This window comes from Rhyacophila brunnea, unplaced genomic scaffold (genome assembly GCF_057557595.1).
Source record: "Rhyacophila brunnea isolate RB1 unplaced genomic scaffold, BYU_Rbru_1.0 scaffold_24, whole genome shotgun sequence".
NCBI lineage: Eukaryota > Metazoa > Arthropoda > Insecta > Trichoptera > Rhyacophilidae > Rhyacophila > Rhyacophila brunnea.
In genome coordinates, this window is record NW_028232904.1 from 5,920,930 (window position 1) to 5,944,587 (window position 23,658).

Below are 23,658 nucleotides of genomic sequence, written 5' to 3' on the forward strand. Positions count from 1 at the left end.
CAATATTGAAAAAGTATTAAAATTACCGACAGCAAATCGTCTCTCATCATTTGCCTCTTCTGTCAAAAAAGTGAAGTTATTTATCACCTGGCAGTGTTGCCATATTTCAAATAATTCCAGTGTTGCAAAGTGTCAAAATATACTATTTTCATTGGATTTTAGAAAAAAAAATTAATAAAAAAACATCCAGAGCAGTGGAGCACTACAAATTTTCGGTGCTCTGGCTCCGGGTAAAATCCTATTGCTCCTGCTCCAAGCTCTGCATTAATTGAAAAAGCGTGTACGAAAAAATTATACGATCGCGTTGAATAACCCTTGGTTTTGGGCATTACAGCCATGTTTATAAACAGAAATACAGTCGTGCGTTTGAAATTCATTTCAACGATTCCCATGCGTTGAATTGAATGCGTATAAATAAATTGGATATTTTATTCGAATACGTAACTTTAATTGCATCTTGAATATTTATGTTTAAATTCATTGTAATAAAATAAAACAGAACTGCAGAAACTACATGCAAATAGCGGAGAATATGAACGATGGACTGTAAAATTGGGATTCTATTGTATTTTCAATAATAAGTAACTGAAGATTGAAATTTCAATTGAATCATACAGAAGTAATTGTTCTATGGGGAGTTGGGGTATAAACATGAATTAGACATAAAAACACTGCATTTTTTTTATTTATTAAAATATTACACGATTTTTTTAAATATTATATTACTTACCTATACACAAAAATTATAAATTAATTAAAAAACATTCACATACAAAAAAATTGGGACATCTTTTTTACAAAAATATAAGTTTAAAATATTAATCTAGTAGATGCAAATGAAGATGTCATTAATGCTGCTGGTGTAATTAGACCTTGAGTGTCCTGAAATATTACCAAAATTGAATGCGCGTTTCGTTAAGGTGACAAACTTTAAAACCATTAAAAATAGCATATTCTTTATCACGTGTACAGTAAAACCTCGTTAGTACGAACACTGATAATTCGAAATTCGCTGTAATTCAAAATTTTCACGAAAAAAATGTCCCTTGAACATTATTTCCATATAAAACCATACCTTTAATTCGAATTTCGTAATTCGAAATGATTTCAGAGTCCTGAGATATAAAAATATTCAATAAATCGTAATAAAGTACAGTATTTCATGAGCTAGTCATAGAAAATTGTGTCAGACTTTTCTTATAACATCAAATTTTATGAAGGTAATAAAAATAATCCTGACATTTTATGACCCATTGACACACACAGCAGTGTCATCAGAGGCGCAACACTACACTCTACTCAAAGGAAAAACAATAACTCACATGTTTCAGGGCTGTAGGTATTTAATTGTTGATTGTTTATTGGATTTTCACATAGTTTTCAATGCCAAACAATTGTGTTGATAAATTGGAAAAATAAAAAATATTCGTATTTTTCTATAATTCTAGCTACGTGGTAACTTCAATGTATGGATTAATGACATATGGTATTTGCACAGATTTTAATTTGAAAGACTTGTATCGGAAATTTGGTAGGCACATCTATGATCGGAAACAAAATCAATGAAAATCAAACTATTTTTTTCAAAAATTTTAATATTTTCCCCTCATACATTTCATATTTCGTAATTTGAATTTTTTTTCGATTTTCGGTCCATTGTAATTCGTATTAACGAGGTTTTACTGTATAAGTTTAGGATCTCATATTTCTCCACACTTGAGAACTGTACCTTCTTACAGTCACATCCAGAAAATAACCCAATTTCCATATTTTTGTGTTAACCTAGTTCACACTTTTATACATCTGCCTGGAAACAAATCATACAATTGTGTCTAAACTGTCCCCATAGACAAATATAATATATCAACATACATTTACAACATAAACCCATCCTATACCTGTGAATATTGAATATCAAATAAAATGTGATTTGGATAGTCCACACTGTAAAAACTTGTGTGCTTTAATCAAATCAAAGAAGCACTTTACAATAACACGTATTGAGCTACTTTCAGCGAAAGAATAGACATTTGCCCACAAACGTGTCCGCACATGCTTATTCAATGCATATGTAGATGTTTTCCAGCATCTGGTGCATATACAATTTATTTCTTAAAATCTAACTGATTTTAATATGCACCCATTTCTAAATATGAATCATAATCGTCTGCTTCCATATCTGGAGCTATGTCCAAACTCAACGGCTCCGATTTAATCTTAACGGCTTGGGTTCGTTTAGTTTTTATGTCGAAGAAACTGAAGAGGTTGTTCAGTTCAATCACGGAATACGAGGACTGGGCGAGGACATCTTCCACGTTTTCCTTTAGGCAGTGGAAGGCTGATGAAATGTGCTGTGATATCTTCAGTCCTGGAAAAGAGCGATTGATTTTTAGTAATATTTTATTACATAACCAAAACCATTTTGTATATGAAACAGTGGCTTGTAACCGTACCATTAAGCAATACATAATTTTAGATATTATATAGATAGAAGAATATTTTTAAACAGAAACACTTAAAAATAAGTGTCACAGAGCTTGACCTTTTTTTTATCAGCGTTAACAATGAACATGTTAGAATATTTACAAACATTGGAAGTGATTATAGATACAGGATAATACAGAGAATAGTTTTATTACAAATTATCATTTGTATTTTTAAGTTTCGGAACAAAAATTCGTAACTTCTGAAATTTCGGAAAAAGTTTGAGAAATTACACCTATTGCTAGATATGCAAAAAGTTTGGCATTTGTCGATAATTATCAGATATTTTATGTGTTATCACATGAAAACAGATTACGCTATACAATACAACCAGTCTTTTAAATCTTTAGGACTTAACCCTTAATAGGGCAAAGGTTAAAAACGGTTTATTTATCGACCACCTCATTTATGAGCTATAAATCATACACTAAATATGGAAATATCAACCTTAGTGCGTCAAGACGTTGTCGAGAACGTTCTCTGGTTATGAAATAAACCATATAATATGAAGTGTACGTCAATCGCTCGCAAAACACTATTTCAACGATTGGTCGATGTATCAGCCATTGCGCGTTTGCGGTCGCGACTCGACGAATTCGCGAGTGACACTTGACTTTGCAAGTCACTTTGTTGCCATTTATATTATGTGTTGTGAAAAAAGGTATGTACATAAGTATTTAATATGCATTTATTTATACATAACCTCAAATTTGCAATTCGCACGGCCGACTTCTAGAATTATTTAAAAAAAAAAAAAAAAGCAGCTTAGGCAGCTGTGTATAATTATATTTTATTGTGAATATAGTATACTATCATAAATATATTTTAGTTTTACTCAAAATAATTGGGATCGGAAAAGTTTTCAAAATATCCGCGAAGAAATGGTGTTTTTTTGTTAGTTGTGACATCAATTGAATGCTAAAGTACTAAATTACTATCAATATCGCAACATTCATGGGTTTGTATTGTATTATATTTGACTGTAGAAGTAACATCATCATCAGCTGGTGTCTATCCGCTGCTGGATGAAGGCCTCCCCCATCATACTCCATTTTTCTCGGTCATTTCGTAATATGGTAATGTTGTAGGTTGGTAGGTACTGTTACGATAATATGTTTTATTTTTGTTTCAGTTCAAGAGTAAATCCAAGAAAAAGAGCTGTCGATGTGCTTATTGTAGTACGGCTAGAGAGCCAAAACGCATATCTAATTTTGAAAAGTATTACGTAAATGGGTGTAAAAAAATAAAAAATGAATTGTAACTTTTCTTATGATTAAATAAATAATATGTAAAACCATTATTTATTTGTTTTATTTGAAAAAAATATATAAAAAAAAAAACACCTGAATGGGCACTGGTTGATAAAAAAAAACCATCATAAATTATAGTTTTTCCAAATTTCTGATAGATATTTTTTATTTTTATATTGAAATTGTTTTAAAATATTAAATATCTGATGCATAATGATAGAGATCGGTTTGAAATGAAGAAAAAAATGCTTTGCCCTATAAAGGGTTAATTGGTTTTTTATTTAGCACTAAACTTAAAATTCTGAAGAAAGATAAACGAAAGTTTTTATTTATTGATCTTTGAACCACCCTATCTCGCATATCATTTCTGTTCAGTCATTTAAATCATATTAATGCATCCTTTTTTTATCTATGTTCAAAAAATCAAATGATTTAAACAAATACCTTTCGAGTTATCAATATTTGATTGTTGGAAGTCAATTTTGTATTCTATGTACAAAAGTAAAGTCTATCACAATGGGTTAATATAAAAAAAATACTTACTCTGTGTATTTTGTTTATTGACATCGAATAAGTAATGGAAGTAGCTTATTTGGTAGTATAGATCTCGTTCTGTGTACTCTCGGAACATCACTCCCTTCTCGCAGAGGTTACAAAGAGGATATCCCCCCGCAAAGCACTGCGGAAGTCTGCTGGTTCGATTGGTGCACGCCGGATCCTCGCAGACCAGCCAGTTCTCATAATACTTTGCGTTGTAACTCCTCATCTGTTTCGTAAGCTGGTTAATAATCGTAGGCAAATAATCGACAGGTTTAACATTACAGTCGTCATTTTGACACTTATCCAAGAATGACACGACATCTTTACCAAACGTTTTAAATCCTTCGCGTATTTTATTTTCAGTTTTACATTTCTCATTCACACAGATAAATGTAAAATCTGTACACTGTCTATATTTGTCTCTTTCGTTTTCGACTTGAAATATATCCGCGTTGTCGGTATTTTCTCTTTTGACAGACTGCTTATAAGCCGATGGATCGAGTCCTAAACAATCTGCGATCCTCGAAGCGTCCATTCCCTCGATTGGATCGCAAATACGAGATATTACCGGATGTAACTGTTGAGCTAGATAATAATTAATATCGACTGTAATATTTTCCGAACTCTTTAATTCTTCGATGTGATATGCGCGCTGCATCGCTGAATTACTGGTACCGTCTTCGCAAATCAAATACGGCACGATGTCTCCTTTTTTGTACTTTCTACCGCTTTTACTGTTCAACCTCAAAGCCACTTGAACGTGAGGCTGCCCATTCTTATCAGCGTACTCCGTTGGATTCTTAGTTAACTGTTTAGTAATCGTCAGCATGGATAATGGCATTTTACCGTCTTTTAGATCGTCTTTTAACTTGACTAAATGTGTTTGAATATTTTCGATTCTCTCATCACCAGATTGCTCCGATAATATTTGATTCAAGATAAACTTTCCGGCTTCTGCGGCTAATTGCGACCAATCTCTTCTGACGATATCAAGACCTTTCAACTCTTGTGTCGTAACAAATTCGCCATTTTTATTTTTACTCAACAAAACGGCTGCATATTTTTTCTTTTTCAACAACAATAAATACTTAAACACTCCGTCTACTTCCAATTCGACTTGTCGGTACTTTTTGTTGATTTCTTTTTTGATTTCGGATCCAATCTTAAACACTTGATCATAATCCAGAGAATTCGTGTTGATCATTATACTGTCGGTATCGCCGTATATTACATCATAATTTAACCTTTGTACTAATTCTTTAGTGTTAACTAAAATCTCTCTGCCTTTTAAAGTGACCAAAGCCGCTAGAGGCTTGGCGTAAAACCGGGAAAATGTAAAACCGAGACAACCATACATAGAGTTAGCTGTCAACTTTAAAGCGAGCTGTCTGATATTGTACTGCATGTACAATTCCGGAGACAGATCAGGAGTTTTCATAAGTTTTTTAACTTCTCGCCGGCTCTCGACTAATTTTCTTATCTGTGTCGGTAATATGCCAGGATCTGCACTCGAATCCGGTAAAATCATCTCATTAATTTCTTCATCTGTACTAATCATCGAATTTCTTTTAATTGTCGTAAAACATATGTTATATTCTTGAATAATACTTGGATACAACGAATTGAAATCCATAAGTAAAATAAGTGTGTCATAAAAGCCTTTTTTTGGATCGAGAACTAACCCGCCGGAATAAGCAGGCTTTTTACGAGCTTGACTTTGCTTTTTGGATATATTTCCAGTAGGATCTTCAGCGTCAGTATTACCTCTAACCTCCTGTCCTTTTTTGAACGTTACCTTATCTGGAACAATGTAATCCTTCTCGTTAAAAGCATGTAACAATAAGAATTCATTCCTTTCCGATCTACCGCCTGTCAGTGTTCTGGACATGACATTACCGGCGATCTGCGTTATTTGCAACGCTAATGGCAACACGTTCAACTCGCAGAGCATTTTAAGAATGTAACTTGTATCTTGCATCGTCATGGAAACAAGTTCTAACAAATCTCTACTACTGTCGTAATATTTATAAATATCGTCAGGAATAATCTCCGTACGGGATCCTTCTGGTAATTTCAAGACATTGGCACATAATGTTTCCAGATCGAAACTCCTCGACTTGATCAATTCCATGGCTGATAGTTTGATATCGCAGACGAGACGCCCAAGGAAAGCGTCTTTTGATGCAAACTTCCGCTGTGGGACGACACTTCTTTTGAGTCTTCCGAGACGTGACCAATTAGGTATGCTCTTATCCAAGATATTTCCGATCAGGAGGTCTTGTTGGAATCCCTGTAAATCATGCCCGACTACGAGATCAGGATCAATTTTCCAGAACTGAACCAAGAAATAGTTAAGGAGTTCTCGCTCGGATTCACATTTCGTGAGCTTCGTGCCTTTGTATTGTGCCATGGCCTGCTTCAAATCGATGGGCCATATCTCGTTCGTCGACCGCGTGAACACTAAAATTATTAAAGAACCATATTAATTATACAGCAAACTTAATTGTAATAGGTAATAAAATATTCCCCATATAGAATGAGCCTAAATATATGAAAGTGAAACATAAAACGAAATTGGAATCAAATAAAACTTGTGTCAACGCACGTCCACTGCAATGCCGTGTGTCTACAGCCTAAGGGGCCTTTCATCCAATATTTTCAAATGCGATTTTATGCCAGATGGCGTGCAGAATGTATAATTCAGTTCATGGAGATTTTGTACATAAGCATCTCGCCGAACCCGAACACCTAATGCCCCTCTACCATAAGTTTAGCGAACCGATTGCTAAATTCGGCAGAGTCGATTTTTGACAGATTGCAATTGACAGCCCGCGTTTGTTGATAATTGTCATACCTAGGTACTTGTTTTCTTCCGTATTTCATTATGATTCAGTGAATTATTTTGATTATTGTCTAATGCTACATATTATTATCTATTTTACAATTGATCCTATAATTTGTGCTTCATTTTATTCAATCATGAATGCTTTATTTATAGGTACTAAACTTTGCTTTCGTAGATGAAGCTAATTTACAATGCCGCAAATTTCGTAAAAGCGGCGACGCTTTCGAATTTAAGAGTCTCATTAGTAAATACACATCAGACGCAGATTCATGAAAATCAAATAAATATAATATAATATTTTTAACAACTCAATTCACATGATTATGCTGGAATCGATTTATGCATAATAATTATATGGTAGGTAGGTATCCTATCATACTATCATAGTATACTATCACGATAACCATTTACTTTCATTTGTTTATATTGTAATGATTATATTTATTCAATAACGTTTATTCGGCATTCGGATTATCCGGCCATAATGTAGTATAAATCGAAAAATATAAGAAATAATGAGTATGTAAATGACGTAGCGATTTTAACATCTTTCATTTTCAATATTGGCATTGTATTACTACTAGAGGTATCTCGCAGCAAAATGCAAAAATTACGTCCTGTGTCGTTTTTGTTTGACGTTTAAGCGACATCAAACTTGTTAAAAAGTGACCATAGAGAAAGATATTCTTCTGATTTTGGTAGAATGAATACTTGATCCAAATATGCGAGCATACCTGAACACTATGATTTGAGTGAAGCATAACGGAACACGAAGCGATGACAGTTTCGCAAGCACTTCCATGAACACTCGACTAGTTAGTAAATGGTTGTAAACGGAAACAGCGTAAGTTTGGTGGGTAATTTATGAGACTAGATAGATAGACTTATTTATGTTGCCAAAATAGGCATTTCCTTTTTACTTACTGTAATAATACAATAACCCAACGTGACATCACCGGAACGGACGGAATTTATTAGCTTCGTAAAGGGAAGGTTAAAAACTTTAATCCATAACTATAAGTTATTTAAAGACTGGAGATGTCATCCAGAGGATCGGGTCATCAAAAAAAGAAGATACTTACCACAGAAATGCTGTTGAAACGGTGGGTTTGGTGCGGGTTTGTGAATTTCAAACGCATTGCTGACTAAACACGTTAGCATTACTATTTTATTTAGCCGGGTTTTAGGATCCATCACCATTCGGGTATGAATCTGTTGAACAAGAGAATATATTATTAAAACTATGATTGAGAAAGTGTGCACTATTTTTGTCAATTTTCCACAGCCTACACTATTATAGTTTGATTTAGGCAGGGTTTAATTATTAAAATTTAAAAACTAACCAACAAGATCTACAATTTGTATTCTTAGTTCCAACTGTTACTGTCTTTGATTGGCCTATAAATACAGCAAAGAACTACAGAAAGAAGAAGGCGAAAATAAGCTCACCGTTGCAACAACGAGAGGAGGCGGATGAAGGTTTTCAGTTCTCAAAACGGAGATATCGTCAGGCTTCAGACAGTTGACCTCCGCTTTGCACCAAGATATCTTATTGGAAACACACTCTGGATTCTTGATCTCCAACCAGCACGGCCCCTTGATCTTCTGCTCCAACAGGAACGTCTCCAGTGAGCTGGTGTTCCCACCAAACATGTGAGAGAATGTCATGTAAGGTTTGTCAGTTGGAGGAAGCGGATACGTGGCCTGGAAAGTCAGTTGAAGTACAGCCTTATTGTGAAAAGGGTTCAGAAGAAATTTTTAATTCTTGTTTACTTTAGGCTGAATGGATATTATCCGTGGTTCTATCCGACGGACATTCTCTTAGATATGCTTACATACTATAGTTTAAAGTTTAAAGACATCTATATTTAGCTACAGTAAAACCTCGTTATTACGAATTCCATAGAACCGAAAATCGAAAAAAAATTCGAATTACGAATTATGGAGAAAAAATATAAATTTTTTTTTTTTTTTCGATTTTCATTAATTTTGTTTCCGATCATAGATGTGCCGAATTGGGTCATAAAATGTCAGGATTATTTTTATTACCTTCTTAAAATAAGTAAATTTTAATTTTTTAAGAAAAGTCTGTCACATTTTTCAATGACTGGCTCATGAAATAGTGTGCTTTATTACGATTTATTGAATATTTTTGTATGAGAGGGACTTTGAAATCATTTCGAACTACGAAATTCGAATTAAAGGTATGGTTTCATATGAAAATAATGTTCAAGGGACTTTTTTTTCGGGAAAATTTCGAATTACGGCGAATTTCGAATTATCAGTATTCTTACCAACGAGGTTTTACTGTTCATATGTTTTCTGACTTAAACGTGGTGTAAATGAAACTGCCATTCTTGGTAGTATTGATTTGTGTGTCCCTGATAATTATCTTCGAAATCAGGAGCATCTGTTGTTTGTTCTCCCAAGGTGCAGAACAAACAAACCATTGGTAATGCCAATTGGGAGGGCAATAACTGTGTTCAATCAAGTCACTTCGGATATTGATATATTCCACCTTCGTGAGACTGAGTTTATGTGGATGTTGTTTTATAATTTTTTTAAGATAGGGTTTACTTAATTGACTCGGTGTGCTTCCATGTACTTTTTTACTCAGTATTTTTAGTAATATTGTAAACATGTCGTAAACACTTTGAATTTGTTGTCATGTTGTTTGAATCATGTTCATTACGTGTAAAATAAATAAATTTTAATTGAAATCAAGCAATATATCTGAATAAGAATAAAAATAGGTTAATTGGATCCTAACTTACAGCATATTTGACTTCCAAGTATTCTGACTGTGTCGGTATATCGGGCAGGTCAAAAGCATAGTTCTTGGTCACCTTTCGACTCTTGAACTCCTTAATGCCCAACTTCGATGTCACTTTGCTGTTGAACTCTGCGTACACATCCATTATAGAGACCAGTTGATCACTATCTTCCTCCAGAGTTATTGGATCCAATTTCTGTAGAAAGAATTACATATTGACCCCGTGTCTTTTGACATGAAAATCAAAGATTTCTAAAGCATCGATCGTGATGGAATGGATTCTGATCGATCGCAGCATAGGAATTAGGCCGGTAGGAATTGAATCATGAAAATGTAAAAAGCGTGTACAACATTCATATGTCATATGATATCATTGAGATTTTAAAGAGGAAGCATAATTATATTATATTAGGGTTAACCCATTGGTGCCCAAACACGAGAAATTCTCGTGTGAGAACAGGTACTACACTACACTACATTAGGGCATCTATTGAAAATTTCTGGTATTAACCTTTCTAACGCGGCAACTGACTTTAGTCAGCCTATACGCGCGAGTCATCCGCGCGTCAGCTGACTAAAGTCATTTCGATTTTCGTTTGCCTAGTACTGCTTTCCGCCAGGCGCGAATAATTCGAATATTGATTTAATTTATTCAAAAATCATCCTTCTCTTGACATCTGTCAATGGATAGCCTAAACTTTTGTTCTATCTAATTTAAATAAATATTTTTCGGGAGCGTGTCTTGAATAAAAATATATCAGTCATCGGGCCAATTCAAATTTGCCGCGTATATAGTGTCTTATCGCTTCTTAGTGCATGTGCGCCGAAGACATTTGACTGACGTGTTTGTAACGATACGAGTTTGCGATATAATAAGTTATATTGTTTTTTAGTGATTGAAAAACTATTTGGTGCGTAAACTGTTAAATAGAATATTCGAAAGTTACATTGATCAAAGTGAATTTACAAAATATTTTTACAAAAGGAATGCTTTTGGAGATTGCATTCATTCGCCTATCTGCCAGTATATTATCCGCGAGTTTATAGTTTCGGAAAATAATTTGAACCAGGTGTCATTTAAATATACCTAGAAGTCCGCGATTTAATATGTCTCTTTGTTTATCATTGATTAACATTTTTAAATACTATTTTCTGGTTATAGTATTAGGTGAAACAGACAAAAATTATTTATTTACCCTAGTTATCAGCCATTTATAAAGAAAAGACACGAACACTCAGACGCCCGTTCCCGCATAAATGCGGAAATTGTCGTATTACGCAAACACCAGGTCCCGCGCTACTGAATTTTTATACACTGCGCGGCAAATCATCGTCTGCTGGTGTGAGACAGACACTTGAGAATTATTTTTTTCGTAATACTATTCAAAAGGGTTTGATTCATGACTACTATTTTTTTTATGTAGAATTCTTCTTATATTTATAGTCGAAAATAACTCGAGTTACTTACTATCACGTCATTATAATAAAATAAGAGATTACCTATTCTAGTACCAGGTTATTGAAGTAATATAATAAAAAAAAACAAATGAACTTGAAAATAAAATTGTGGTGACTATAAAGCATTTAGAAGTGCAAAAAGTGTTTGAAATTTAATATTTTACGAATTGTAATAGGTATTCGAAAAATAAACCATTTTGTTATATAAACTATGTGTCATTCGATTCCATTCAGTTCGGGGTCAATGGTAGGTACAAACCAGGCACTGGTGGTAAGTACATCACTCTCAAATAGCCAGTAGTTCTCAAGGATGATTTATTTATACTCGGCCTGCAGTGCTGCAATGTGTATGCGAGTTCAAACAAAAGTTACACAGTTTGAGATGTCCTGGATGCTATAAAAATGAGTTATTTATGACTGATATTTTTTCAACACACTCAACAAAAATGCTCATAAAAGTCATAAACCATATTATTATTCATTATGTGTATGACATATTTGTCGAAATGGTAGCCGGTAGACTATAAGAATACTGAACTGTTCTTACACTTGTTAATCTGTCATCGACGCATTAGTCCAGCACCATTTCGTAAGTGTCATGGCGCCGCTCGAGTAAGCTGGCATTTTTTCAATGAAGAAGTCTTGTTCGTGATTTCTTATCAGATTTAGGCGACGAATGTTTATTTTTAGAGTCACATAAAATATTAGGTTCTGTCATAATCATTTTTGAACTTGACTCCGATTTTTTACTACTCTATTTGTGTATGTTTGACTGACATTTATTACGATTTATTGATGCTTGAAATCACAACGCGCACTGTTGTACTAAGTCGGGATTCGTAACGCTTAGAAAGGGTTAAATGTGTTTATAAATGAGTTCGCTACAGGGTGAATATATTAGATAACAGGGATGTTTACCAATCAGTATAAAATATTGCATTTTAAAAATATAATACAAAAAAAATAGTACAGCATTTAAAATATTTTTTTAATTTTCCGTTTGTGACATTTGTTGATTGAGTCTCTAAGCCAATATTTAATAAAACAGTTCACTGCACAGAATAAAATGATGTATATTTATGTTTCCGTGATGGAAAACACTTGATTTTTTCTATTGGTTATAATATATTATCTCAGAAAGTGTTTTTCAAAATTATGTATGTTCAATAATTAGAATGGTACATTCTTAAATCTTGTGAATTATTCGTTGAATAAAAGAAATAGTTAATTAAAAAATCTTATTACGTTAAATTACACCTACTGCTAGATATGCGAAAAGTACGGCATTTTGTCAATAATTTTCAGATATTTTATGGGTTATCATATGAAAATAGATTACGCTGTATAATACAAGCAGTTTTTTACATCTTTAGGACAAATTCTGAAGAAAAATAAATGAAAGTTTTTATATATTGAATTTTGAGCCTCTCTATCTACCAAAAAACCAAAGCAAGCGTCAATAGCAGACAATTTGTATTTTATTTGAATTTGAGACACTGTTCAGAGACCCTACACATCATTAGTCAAATATTCTTCTTCTTCTACTCTACTTTCTTTCTTTATACTCTATAAAAAACATTAATTAAATAAACAAACTCACATATTCCCTTGGCAACAGATACAACCGTCTGTCGACATTCTTGACAGCGACGCAACATGAGATACAACCACTGGACGGTTTGGCAGGATCCACGTAAATTTTACCAAAGAGAAAGACGACACCCGGTTTCATGAACCTGTCTTCCCACGCGTCCCACCAATAGAACCTCAGCACTTTTTCACCATCCTTATTAGTGGATAGCGGCAGAGTATTGGTGTCGTAATTTGCAGCCGATTGCGCCGTAACTGTGTCACTCTGCTCGGGATTTGACCAGCCGTTGGTTTTGAGACTGTTCTGCACGGCTTTCGGTTCGATTATTTCAGGTTTTTTGTCGAATATTTCGAATTTATCAACGGAATCTGCGAAATCGTCGACATTCAGACCTTCCATCGCGAGCGTTTCTATCTTTCCGTCAAATATCTGTTCACTTTTAACTGGTTTCTCTGGCATTGAGTCATCATCAAAGTCGATATCGTTGAAGTGCAAGTCTTGCGTGTTGTACTCTTCGATGTTTTGAGTCGGCGTGATTATGTCTTCGGTTTCAATTATTTCAATGTGTTTTGTTGGTTTCTTTTTTGGAGACGGGATTTCAAATATGGCATAATCGTCTTCCTGAAATGTTACATAGGTATATCATTATAGGGGCTAAACGGTGAATCCAAATACAGGAATTGATTGGAAAATATCTAGAATGATGTACGATTTAATGACATAATTTTAGATATTTTATACATAGAAGAATATTTTGCTGAACTGAAGTAGGGAGTAAGATCATGTTCACACACGTGTTTAAACATGTACCTAACCGAAAAAAAAAAATATTTAAACGGTGCCTAATTTTTGTCAAATTTGGGATCACAGAGATTATCAATATAATTTTTTATCGTAAATATTTCACTATAATAATGTCGACGTAAATTATACTAATGGTTTTATAAATGCGTTTAAAAATTAATAAACGTAAAAAATCTAGAACACCACTGCACATGCATGTACTGAAATATGACTATATTCTAAAACATTAGAGCGAGAGGTTTAAAAGAATACTATTTTATGTAATGAAAATACTTTATCCAGTCATCAAATGTTTAAAATAAATATAAAGGATAATAAGGCTTCAAAATTATATAAATAGATTATCTACAACGTTTAAGGAATGTCCAGGATCATACTTTTAAAATGGAATAAAAGCTCTATTTTGACCTACGCTGAGCATGTCCCCCTTAATGAATTTTAAAAACTAATCAACACCATCAGTAATAATATGTATTCTAAATTCAATGAAATCAAATAAGTATGATTGAAAAAGTGTGCACTATTTTTGTTAGATTGCCCATAGCATATCTAAATTATTATGGTTTGGTCAGGCAGGGTTTGATTGAAAAAACTAACCAGCACCATCTCCAAATTGTATTCTTAGTTCAATGAAAACGAATACGTTTGACAAAATTTAATGTGGACTATTTATATAAAATCCTAACAGCCCACCTCCACATTAATTCAAAGCTATGGGCCAGAGAATTGACAAAAATTCGAATTACAAAATACAAAATTTATTGAAAACAAATTAGTAAAACTTAAGACATGAAGAGTCTTCAGGAAAATTTCGATTTATGACGAATTTAGAATTAATTGTGTTTGTATTAACGGGGTTTTACTGTAAATTTAATCAATGACAATCTAATAAGCTGTGACGTTGCAGGCGTCACCAACGCCCTAATTAATAATTTAAATTAGTGTAGAAGTTTTTCTCTCGCGAGCAACACAAAAATGCTGCGGTTGGTACTTCTAGAAAGCGTTCGGGTTTGAGAAGTGGTAGGGGGGATCGATTGTTTGCTGGTCGATATCCGCTCTAATTCTTCTTTCTTGCTGGTTGAACTCCGACACGAAAGGTCATGGCCCGTGGGTCAGCGACTCGTTAACTTGTAAATACATTCATTTTTATTTTTAATTAGTTTAAGTTGTTTGTTTTAATTATAGCCTCACTCACATGTGGATATTTTGTTTAAGCTAGGTTAAATTGCTGAGGATTTATTGTATAAATATCATAGTTTGCAGACGGTAGCGCGTCTTTTGTCTAACGTAATTATTCGTTTATGTATTATAATACCATCGTGTATGAACGGTGGTGAATTCCCTTCGGCGTTGCATCGCCATTATGTACTTTCGTAATTATTTGTTATTACGATATAGTACCATTAATCTATATTAAATGCAGTGAGGTTAAATTATCACGGTGTTTCATTTAATTTAATTGTACCCTATATTATGTTCTTTTACGTTCTTTTCTTCCAGAGAAAAGACGTTGGCGTCCAGTTCAAGTTTAGTTTTCAATACTCGCAATTAACCGCTGCAACGGTATGACAAACACATCCATCGGATACCAATTGATTCCGATGGTCCTTTCCGTAACAGATTGGAATTCACCAGAGAGATAGTGCGGAAACCCAGTACCCAGAGCTAGCTGTGCCTGTTATCCACATAGGTTTGGATAACAGTGTTAATGGATCGTAGGTTGTATGTGGCCTAGATGTAATTTTCTTAACAAAGCATATGATAACAGACCTCTTTCTTAATTTTCACAATCGGCGACTCCTTAGTGCCATTTGAAGTGGCCAGCTTGGCAGCCTTGGCCGGTCTCGATGTCGTGAGACTCTTGAAATAGTCCTGGGCGTCTCGTTTGCTGTGCTCCACAAAGTTGGAGGACCTCAGGACATTTGCGGGCGATTTCGTTTTCGAAGCCACGCCATTCGAGGAGTGCGGGGAGTCTGATTTTAATTCCGCCATTATGTCCGACAGAATGTTGTCATCCGACAGTTTGATGTCCTGTAATATAGTCATCATATTAATTTTACATGTGATAAATGTTATATTCGGTTGAGGCTATTCTACAGTTGCATTCATTTTTCAATTTATTTATTTTTTTAACATATTGTAGACATTACAAATTATAAGTTTAAGACGTTCACAACATGATATTTAGAAACAAAGATATATAAAACAGTATTACATAAAAAAAGAGATAGATCAGTAGATAAATTAGATAGGTACAAGGAAGTAACACCGGATGAGTTAAGCAGACCCTATTTTAAGAATTTATAAAACAACATCCACCTAAACTCATTCTCACGTAGGTGGAATATATCAACACCCGAAGCAATTTTGTTGAACATAGTTATCGCCCTCCCAATTGGCATTACCAGTGGCAGGTTGGTTCTGCGCCTTGGGAGAATAAACAACTGATGGTCTCTATTTCTAAGATAGTTATCAGGGACACACAGGTCAACACTGCCCAGAATGGCAGAGTTCTCATTTATACCTCGTATAAGTCGAAAAAAATACGTAGCTAAATAAAGATTTCTTCTAAATTGCAGACTGCAGTATGTAAGCATGCCTAAGAGAAAGTCAGTTGGATAAAGCCACGGATAGTATCCATACAACCTCAAGTAAAGGAGTCTCAAGAATTTCTTCTGTACCCTCTCCACCACAAGGCCATACTTCAACTATACATATACTACAAATGACAAGATGTGCTATATCAGGGCTTCTTAAACTTTTTGAATCGCAACTCAGATATGGGGAGACACAGTAGTAATATCCGTGTCCGGAAACTCGTACGTATGCAGTTCAACGTTAAATATTGTATCGGATTATATCGGTTCTTGTCGGTTTACACTTTACAGGAAGCCAGCAGCAGACAAATTTTGAAAATAGCTGATATACTGGATTATTTGTTAGGTTAGGTTAGGTTAGGTTAGGTTCTTATTCTTGAATTCATGAATTTTGGCAAAATCAGCTATGAAAATTGAATTAATGTTCATATTGAATCTAATAAAATTGGAGACAGTATAGTATACGGTCATCTCTTTCCGACAAGAAAGCTCACGGCGAACTGTGCCACAGTGAAATGTTTTGCGTATAATTTACATGTAACCAGTAATATCAACCACAAATAGATTTTGGGTGGAATCAAAAAAAGTTCTCCGATCCCTTGCTTGGTAGAACGTTGTCAAATGATGCAAACATTACATTTATAAAACCTATAACTTTTGAAATATAAACTAAAATTGTATTTTTTTGTATGAATTAACAATGCTGATAGAAGTGGTCCTGATCGTTACTATAAACATAAAGTGCGTGGATTTAGTCCAGCAATACCGATAATGATTACGGAGCTCATCGTGATAAATGAGGCAATAAAATATACAGTAATCGATGGTTTCTCTGCGCAATTCGCTGTCATATTAACAGACTCTAAAAGCGCATTACAACACCTTGCCGCAGCTACTCGCTCACATAACTGTAAAAGCATAGCATACTACATCCTTGACCAGATCAAGGCAAAAAAAAATAAAAGGGGAGACCTATGACTTCAATGGATCCCATCGCACATGGGTATTGAGGGTAATGAAAGAGCGGATGATCTGGCAATGGAAACTGGCCAATCAGGGATGCCAGGGATGGATCAGTGGGTACTAGAATAGCTGGACTGGAAGGAGGCCATGAAGAAAATATGCCAAAGCATGTGGATAGATTTTCACCACAGGGCATCCCTAAAAAAGGGGAAATGGAGTAAGTCTATTCTACCATCCCCATGTTTGGTGCCCTGGTTTATAGTCTCCTTTGAAGAGAAATGAGCTTAAGCTGATACTGAGGCTAAGAACAGGACACACAATGGGTAAAAGATTTGATGTCCTCATGGGAAGAAGTGATTTGTAGGTTTGCAATGAATATGATATTTTGGAGGACATTGTACCTATTATAGTAGTACAAAGCCCTAAATATGAACGACACAGAGTACACCTGCGTATTTCTTCGAAAATGTCGACAAATTGAAAGATGCCCTGGCGGTAGGTAAGACAGAAGAGCTTGGAAAAACTGTTAAGTTCTTTGACAGAATTGGAGTGAGGACCTGATCGGCGGTTCCTCCTCTAGATCACAGTCTAAGCCTCGGTAAAATCATAATAAAAAAGTACCAAATGTTTTATTATATTTTAATTAATATAATGTCTGCTGTCAAACGTACGATATAATATGGTTTCTTTATGTTAATTTTTCGTAGACTAAATGTATAGTTAACTGTATTTTTTCATTCACAATATTCATGCTGTGACAAATATGCGTAGGAATGCTTTCTTTTTCGAGTGCACACATAGTGTTTTTGAATCAGGTTTTTGTAATTTTACTATCATAATATTACAATCAAATGATATGGATTAACATCCGGCGTCTATGCTTTGCTAAGACCCTTTTCACACGGGACACACGTGTGGCACCAACGGCATGGTGAGATTCCACATTTACACATAACTAAATGGGCGCGTTCAGACGGGGACACACGAGTGTCGCGTTCATTTATATGTAAATGCGGAATCTCGCCACACAGGCTCCTGTGTGAAACGGGTCTAAGTGTCACTGACGAAAATGGGAGGAATCTTGCTAATTGCTCCGCAAGAGTAAGTAGTCCCAGAATATTGTAATATGATCTAATTTCAAAGTTAATAAAGTTAATCAAACAACAAAGAAGGTATATTAAAACAAGCGATGTTATATCGTTGATTTTCATCACAAATTTTAATATGTTGTTTTCCACGGCTTATAAAAAGATCTCTGAAAATCGGATAAATAAACAAATATATTTATTTAATATCCAACAGAAATATATCCATCTCTCGATAGAATAATATTTTATTTTATTCACAAGATGTTTGTTATGAGAAGTAGTATCTTGAAACCCTGTGATTTTTTTGTGTTTTCACCTAAGTGTCCTTTCAACTGGATGGCTGCCAATGACGTCTTAAGATGCGAACTTTTCCGTAACGCTGCTCATACAAAAATGACGTCTTTGGACGTCCCACTTTAAACGAGAAACGAGGGGTAAATTATTTTAAACATACAAATATGTTGAACACACGACATATATTGGGAATGTCGTCACATACTCAGAATTGAAACAGAATTCGTTTTTACCTCTTGAAACGTAAATTGATTTTGCAGTTAAGAATTAGCCCTGTCTACATTCGAGCATTTTTTTAATCATTAACATTACCTCTTTCTTGTTACTCTGCATGTTGCTGAACATGTTGCGAATGTTTCCCTTCCCCTGGGTGGAGGTCCCAGCATCTCCGAGGGCAGACACCCGTGACTTCCTCTTCTTGGCTCGGCCGTCTTTCTCCTTGGAGGCGGTTGACTTTGAAAATTGCTCGGTAGCTTCTTCATCATCGAATATCTCTCGTCCGTCTTCCACATAGCCGCAACCATCTAATAATTTATTTGTGAATTGAGTAAGAATCATAAAGCAAATCTGTGAGCAAAAGGAAGAATGCATTAAGTCTAAAATCGTTACTTCTCAGGTGAGCCAAATGATGATTGATTTATGAATCATTTTGTATGGGAACTCCAATGTTCCTGTATGGAATTTTGTAATTACGAGATGTTGATTTCACTCATTCTTTTTCTCATTTGTGCATATATTATGTATTATGGTTCATGTGACATATTTAACTCATTTTCAGATTAGAACTTTTTCCTGAATATCGATACACAATAGAACTTGAAATATGCATTTTAACATTGGGATTGAAATTTATTTACATATGGTCAACTTTACAAATTACAAATTCAAGACATTCACATGACATGGAAAACAATGGGATAAAAAGTACATGTAGTACGCCAAACATCGCACTATCGCAACTAAACTGCCACAATTCAAAAAACGTCAAACAGAGAAAATCAGCTTTGAAGTTTTTACCTTTCGCATTTATGTAGTGTTTTTGAAATATGTTTAGATATTGAATGAAGTTTTGACTTGAATTTGATGACTAAGATATGAAATTTACGGTACATATACTATGAACGATAGACAATGAAACGTAGTAATTAACTCAAAACACGTACATTTGGACTTGTGGCGGTTTAGTTGCGAGGGTGCGACATGAGCTAAGTAGACCCTTTTTTAAGAATTTATAAAACAATGTCCAACTAAACTCATCTCACACAGGTGGAATACATCAATATCCGAAGCGATTTGGTTGAACACAGTCATTGCCCACTCAATTGCCATTAGCAATGGCAGATTAGTTCTGCACCTTTGGGAGAACAAACAACTGATGTTCCCGATTGCTGATAATAAAGGCAGTAATATAAATAAATAATATACCATCATCATCAATCCAATCTTCTTCTTGCCTCTTCAGCACCCGTTCAGAATATTCGCTTTCGTCCACGGTGTCGTAAACGTTATCCATTGTGTCAACTTCATATTTTCTTTTGGACCCTTTCAATTGTTTTAATTTTTCAAACGCCGACAGCCTCCCATGCCTGTCGATCTTCTGGCGCTTCACCCTGCCAGCTAGAAACGTCATGAACATATTTACACTGTAATATACAAGAGTCGATAGATTTAGGCCAAAGGAAGCGGGAAAGTTTACATCAATTACAATGTTGTTCGGTGAATTATCGAACGCGTAGTTTGTTGAATTGTAAATAAAATTGCGTAGATTAAAGATTAATTACATGTCACATTTAAGATACTTACTCGAAGCTTCATCCATTGTAGGGTAAATGAATTAATATAATATATTTTTTATATAAACGAAAGCATTAGCCACATTCAAGAACACAAGTTGTTCAGTTGTTGACAGTTTGACGTTTAAAAGCGCGGGATACGACCATAGAGAAGTTTATTTACTCATCATGATGTTAAAATTAAATAATAATATTTTTATTAAACCTCTGATTAGAAAATAATAAATAATTAGAGATCCTGTCATAAAATTGATGAACCAAAACGTATAATTATGTTATTTATGTTTTTTGAATAAATAAATAAAATTGAATTGAAGAAACTTCATTGGTTTTATTTCAATAATATTTTCATATAGGTACCTACCTATTTAAAAAAAAATGGCAACCCAACGATTCAAAGCAGTTGCATTTCCATTCTCAAGGATTATAGAGAAATTTAATATACCATAACACGTGCGTTCTTCTTCCTTCTTCCTCGTTTCAGAGGATATTCCAAAGAGATAATGTGTTTATGTTTAACACTACAGCAGGCCATGAGGCCGAATGACAGTTAGTAGTGTAGTGAAACAGCAGTGTACATAATCAGTAATATAAGTGAAACAATCACAAACACCCAAGAAAATCCTTTGAGAAAATCACATAACTCTTATTGTGACCTCACCAGGAATCGAGCCCATAGCGTTCTATCGTAGCGCCTCAGCGCTCGAAATGGAAAATATCACGAACCGGAGCGCTCGACAATTTTCTGAAGATATCTAGAAAGTTATCTAAATTTATGTGTATTTTATAAAAATAAGTGTGTTAAAAGGCTTATCTAGTTCAGACGATGAACATATTTTTTCCACGAGACAGAGCGATAAATTTACCGATTTCACGAAACGTAACGGCGCTCCGGTGCGTTCCGGTCCATTTCGAGCCCTGTAGCGCCTTATGCTGTGTACACACCGGCAACAATTTGCTGGCAACCTATTAAATTTTACGATAATTATCATAATTATTATCGTAAAATCTAACGAGGTTGTCAGCAATTGCCAGTGTGGACACGACATTATGCACTGGACTACGAGGGTCGCCGTTGTTGATGATGTTTATTGTACCTTCACCAACCCATTATCTCTTGAGAATGGCCTCTGCAACGAGCCCGAAATGTCGAGGAAAGAAGGAGTAATGACACGCGGTGAAAACCCAAAAATCTTTTACATTAACAAGCAACCGTGAAAGTCTCAAACATTATGATAATATATACCTACCTACCATAATACATTGATACTTAGAAATATTAACGTAATTGTGTAGGTACCTACCTACTAACTTTATTAAAATAATAATGTTATCAAAATATTCACAATCAATAAAATTAGGCTATCAACCTTGCAATGCATTTAATAAAATATTTGAGATATACAATAGGCATCATAGTTTATACACATTATTAATTGTAAATATTAGTTTTATTTCCGATGAAAAAATATTTTTATTTTAAAATTATTTTTAGGTAGGTAGTTTGGTATGTATTACTTTTATACTCACCCCAAAATATATAAAAATTTCAAAAGTTGTTTGTTTTTATATTTTTCATTGAAAATTACATAATAACGCTGCGGCGAATCGATCTATTTATAAAAAGCACGCAACAGCCATATTAGTCATATTATATAAAGAAAAATCAAAGCATAAAACCGCGCTAAGATAATATGAAAAAACATATAAAAAGAACAAAAGAAGAAGACACAGGTTCGTTCAACTTCCGCAGCCTTGGGCTCCAGTACCTGTCGCAGGAATGGCATAAAAAATTACGAGATTTCTTCGCAATGATTAGATGAACCTTCCCATCCGATGTCCTATCGCCATCATTCGACGATCAGACGTTCGCGTAACAACATCGCGTCCCAGAATGGAGATCCGAATATCATTATCGGGTATCGCGATATTTTTTTTAACCGTGCAATGTGTATCATCAGCGTACAACCCTCCAGCAGACTCGGACCCTTGGAACGAGGCCAGGAAATTTAAACCCATAGACTACATGGTCGACATAACGAATTATCTGGGATTAAATGTGTTGTATGAGCACAATTTTTTAAATGATAATAATATTGCCTTTTCCCCATACGGTTTAACGGGGATTATGATAGCTTTATATGAGGGTGTTGATGGTGTTTCTTCGGTACAAATTAAAGAAAGTATGGGACTCCCGAATGATAGGAATATTATGAGGGTTGGTTTCCGGGACATTCACCGCAGACTACGGGTAAGCGAATATTTTTATAATTTATTATAACACAAAAAAAATAGATAACAGTTGTATAATAGAAATAGCCGGGTGTGTCCTTGAAGAAGCCCTGGGCCAGTAGCGAAGGGTGGAGGTAGGCTGTTAAGATCCGCCATAAATAGTGCACATTAAACTTTGTTAGTCATACGTATTTGTTTTTATTGAACTAAGACTACAATTTACAGATGGTGTTGGTTACTTTTTAAAAATCAATAATAATTAAACACTGCCTAAACCAAACCTTAATAGTTTTGGTATACTTTGGGCGATACGACAAAATTTCGCACACTTCTACATTCATTATTACATATATAATTGGTTCATTTTCCTGCCTAAACCAAACTATAAAAGACAAATAATATTATTCTATCTATAAAATATCCAAAGTTATATATGATTTAATTGCATAATTTTAGATATTTTATATATGGACGAGTACGTTTTGACCATTATTTATTATGGCTTGGTTTCACAGGGCTTAATTGAATCTTAAAAACTAACCAACACCGTCTGTAAATTGTAGTCTTATTATGTCAACGAAAACAAATACGTTTTACTGACAAAGTTTAGTGTGCACTATTTATGGCTGATCTTAATAACCTACCTCCACCCTTCGCCACTACCCTGGGCTAATAGTAAAGTTGAATACCGGAGATACAAAAAATAAAATAAATATCAAAGCATAGGTGCCAACCTAATTTTAAAAATATATGTTTTTTATATTTTATTCCAAAAAATGTTATTTTGTGTGTGAAAGAAAAGGGGAGAAGCGTCTAAAATCGTTACATTTATATCAGTGGCGAAGGGTGGATGGAGGTAGGCTGTCAAGATCCGCTATAAATAGTGCACACTAAACTTTGTCAGTTATGCGTAGGTATTTGTTTTCATTGAAATAAGAGTACAAAT

At 34.4% G+C, this 23,658-nt stretch overlaps 2 protein-coding genes across 2 annotated transcripts in view; one reads left to right on the forward strand and one right to left on the reverse strand.

Moving 5' to 3' along the window:
• Nucleotides 1-667: 667 nt before the first annotated feature.
• Nucleotides 668-20,619, reverse strand: PolA1 (DNA polymerase alpha catalytic subunit). The gene is made up of 10 exons (XM_085951186.1): nucleotides 20,491-20,619; nucleotides 20,113-20,304; nucleotides 19,000-19,211; nucleotides 15,516-15,776; nucleotides 12,951-13,562; nucleotides 9,894-10,088; nucleotides 8,569-8,823; nucleotides 8,202-8,331; nucleotides 4,278-6,734; nucleotides 668-2,368 (listed from the first exon to the last, which is right to left on the reverse strand). Exons 1-10 carry the CDS (start codon nucleotides 20,504-20,506, stop codon nucleotides 2,130-2,132), a joined length of 4,569 nt encoding a protein of 1,522 aa, XP_085807312.1. The 5' UTR covers nucleotides 20,507-20,619; the 3' UTR covers nucleotides 668-2,129.
• A 1,716-nt stretch (nucleotides 20,620-22,335) lies between these two features.
• The window catches only part of LOC147068964 (uncharacterized), a 79,984-nt gene continuing 78,661 nt past the window's right edge, over nucleotides 22,336-23,658 (forward strand). Inside the window, exon 1 of the mRNA XM_085951189.1 lies at nucleotides 22,336-22,731. Within this exon, the coding sequence (XP_085807315.1) occupies nucleotides 22,375-22,731 (357 nt within the window). The 5' untranslated portion in view covers nucleotides 22,336-22,374. The remainder of the gene's footprint in view (nucleotides 22,732-23,658) is intronic.

Excerpts from the sequence above, each read along its gene's own strand:
- PolA1 (XM_085951186.1), bottom strand. Across the intron at positions 15,777-18,999 it reads TGCAGAGTAACAAGAAAGAG|GACATCAAACTGTCGGATGA; the intron begins GTAATGTTAATG and ends ACTATATTACAG. Across the intron at positions 8,824-9,893 it reads ACTTGGAAGTCAAATATGCT|GCCACGTATCCGCTTCCTCC; the intron begins GTAAGTTAGGAT and ends CTGACTTTCCAG.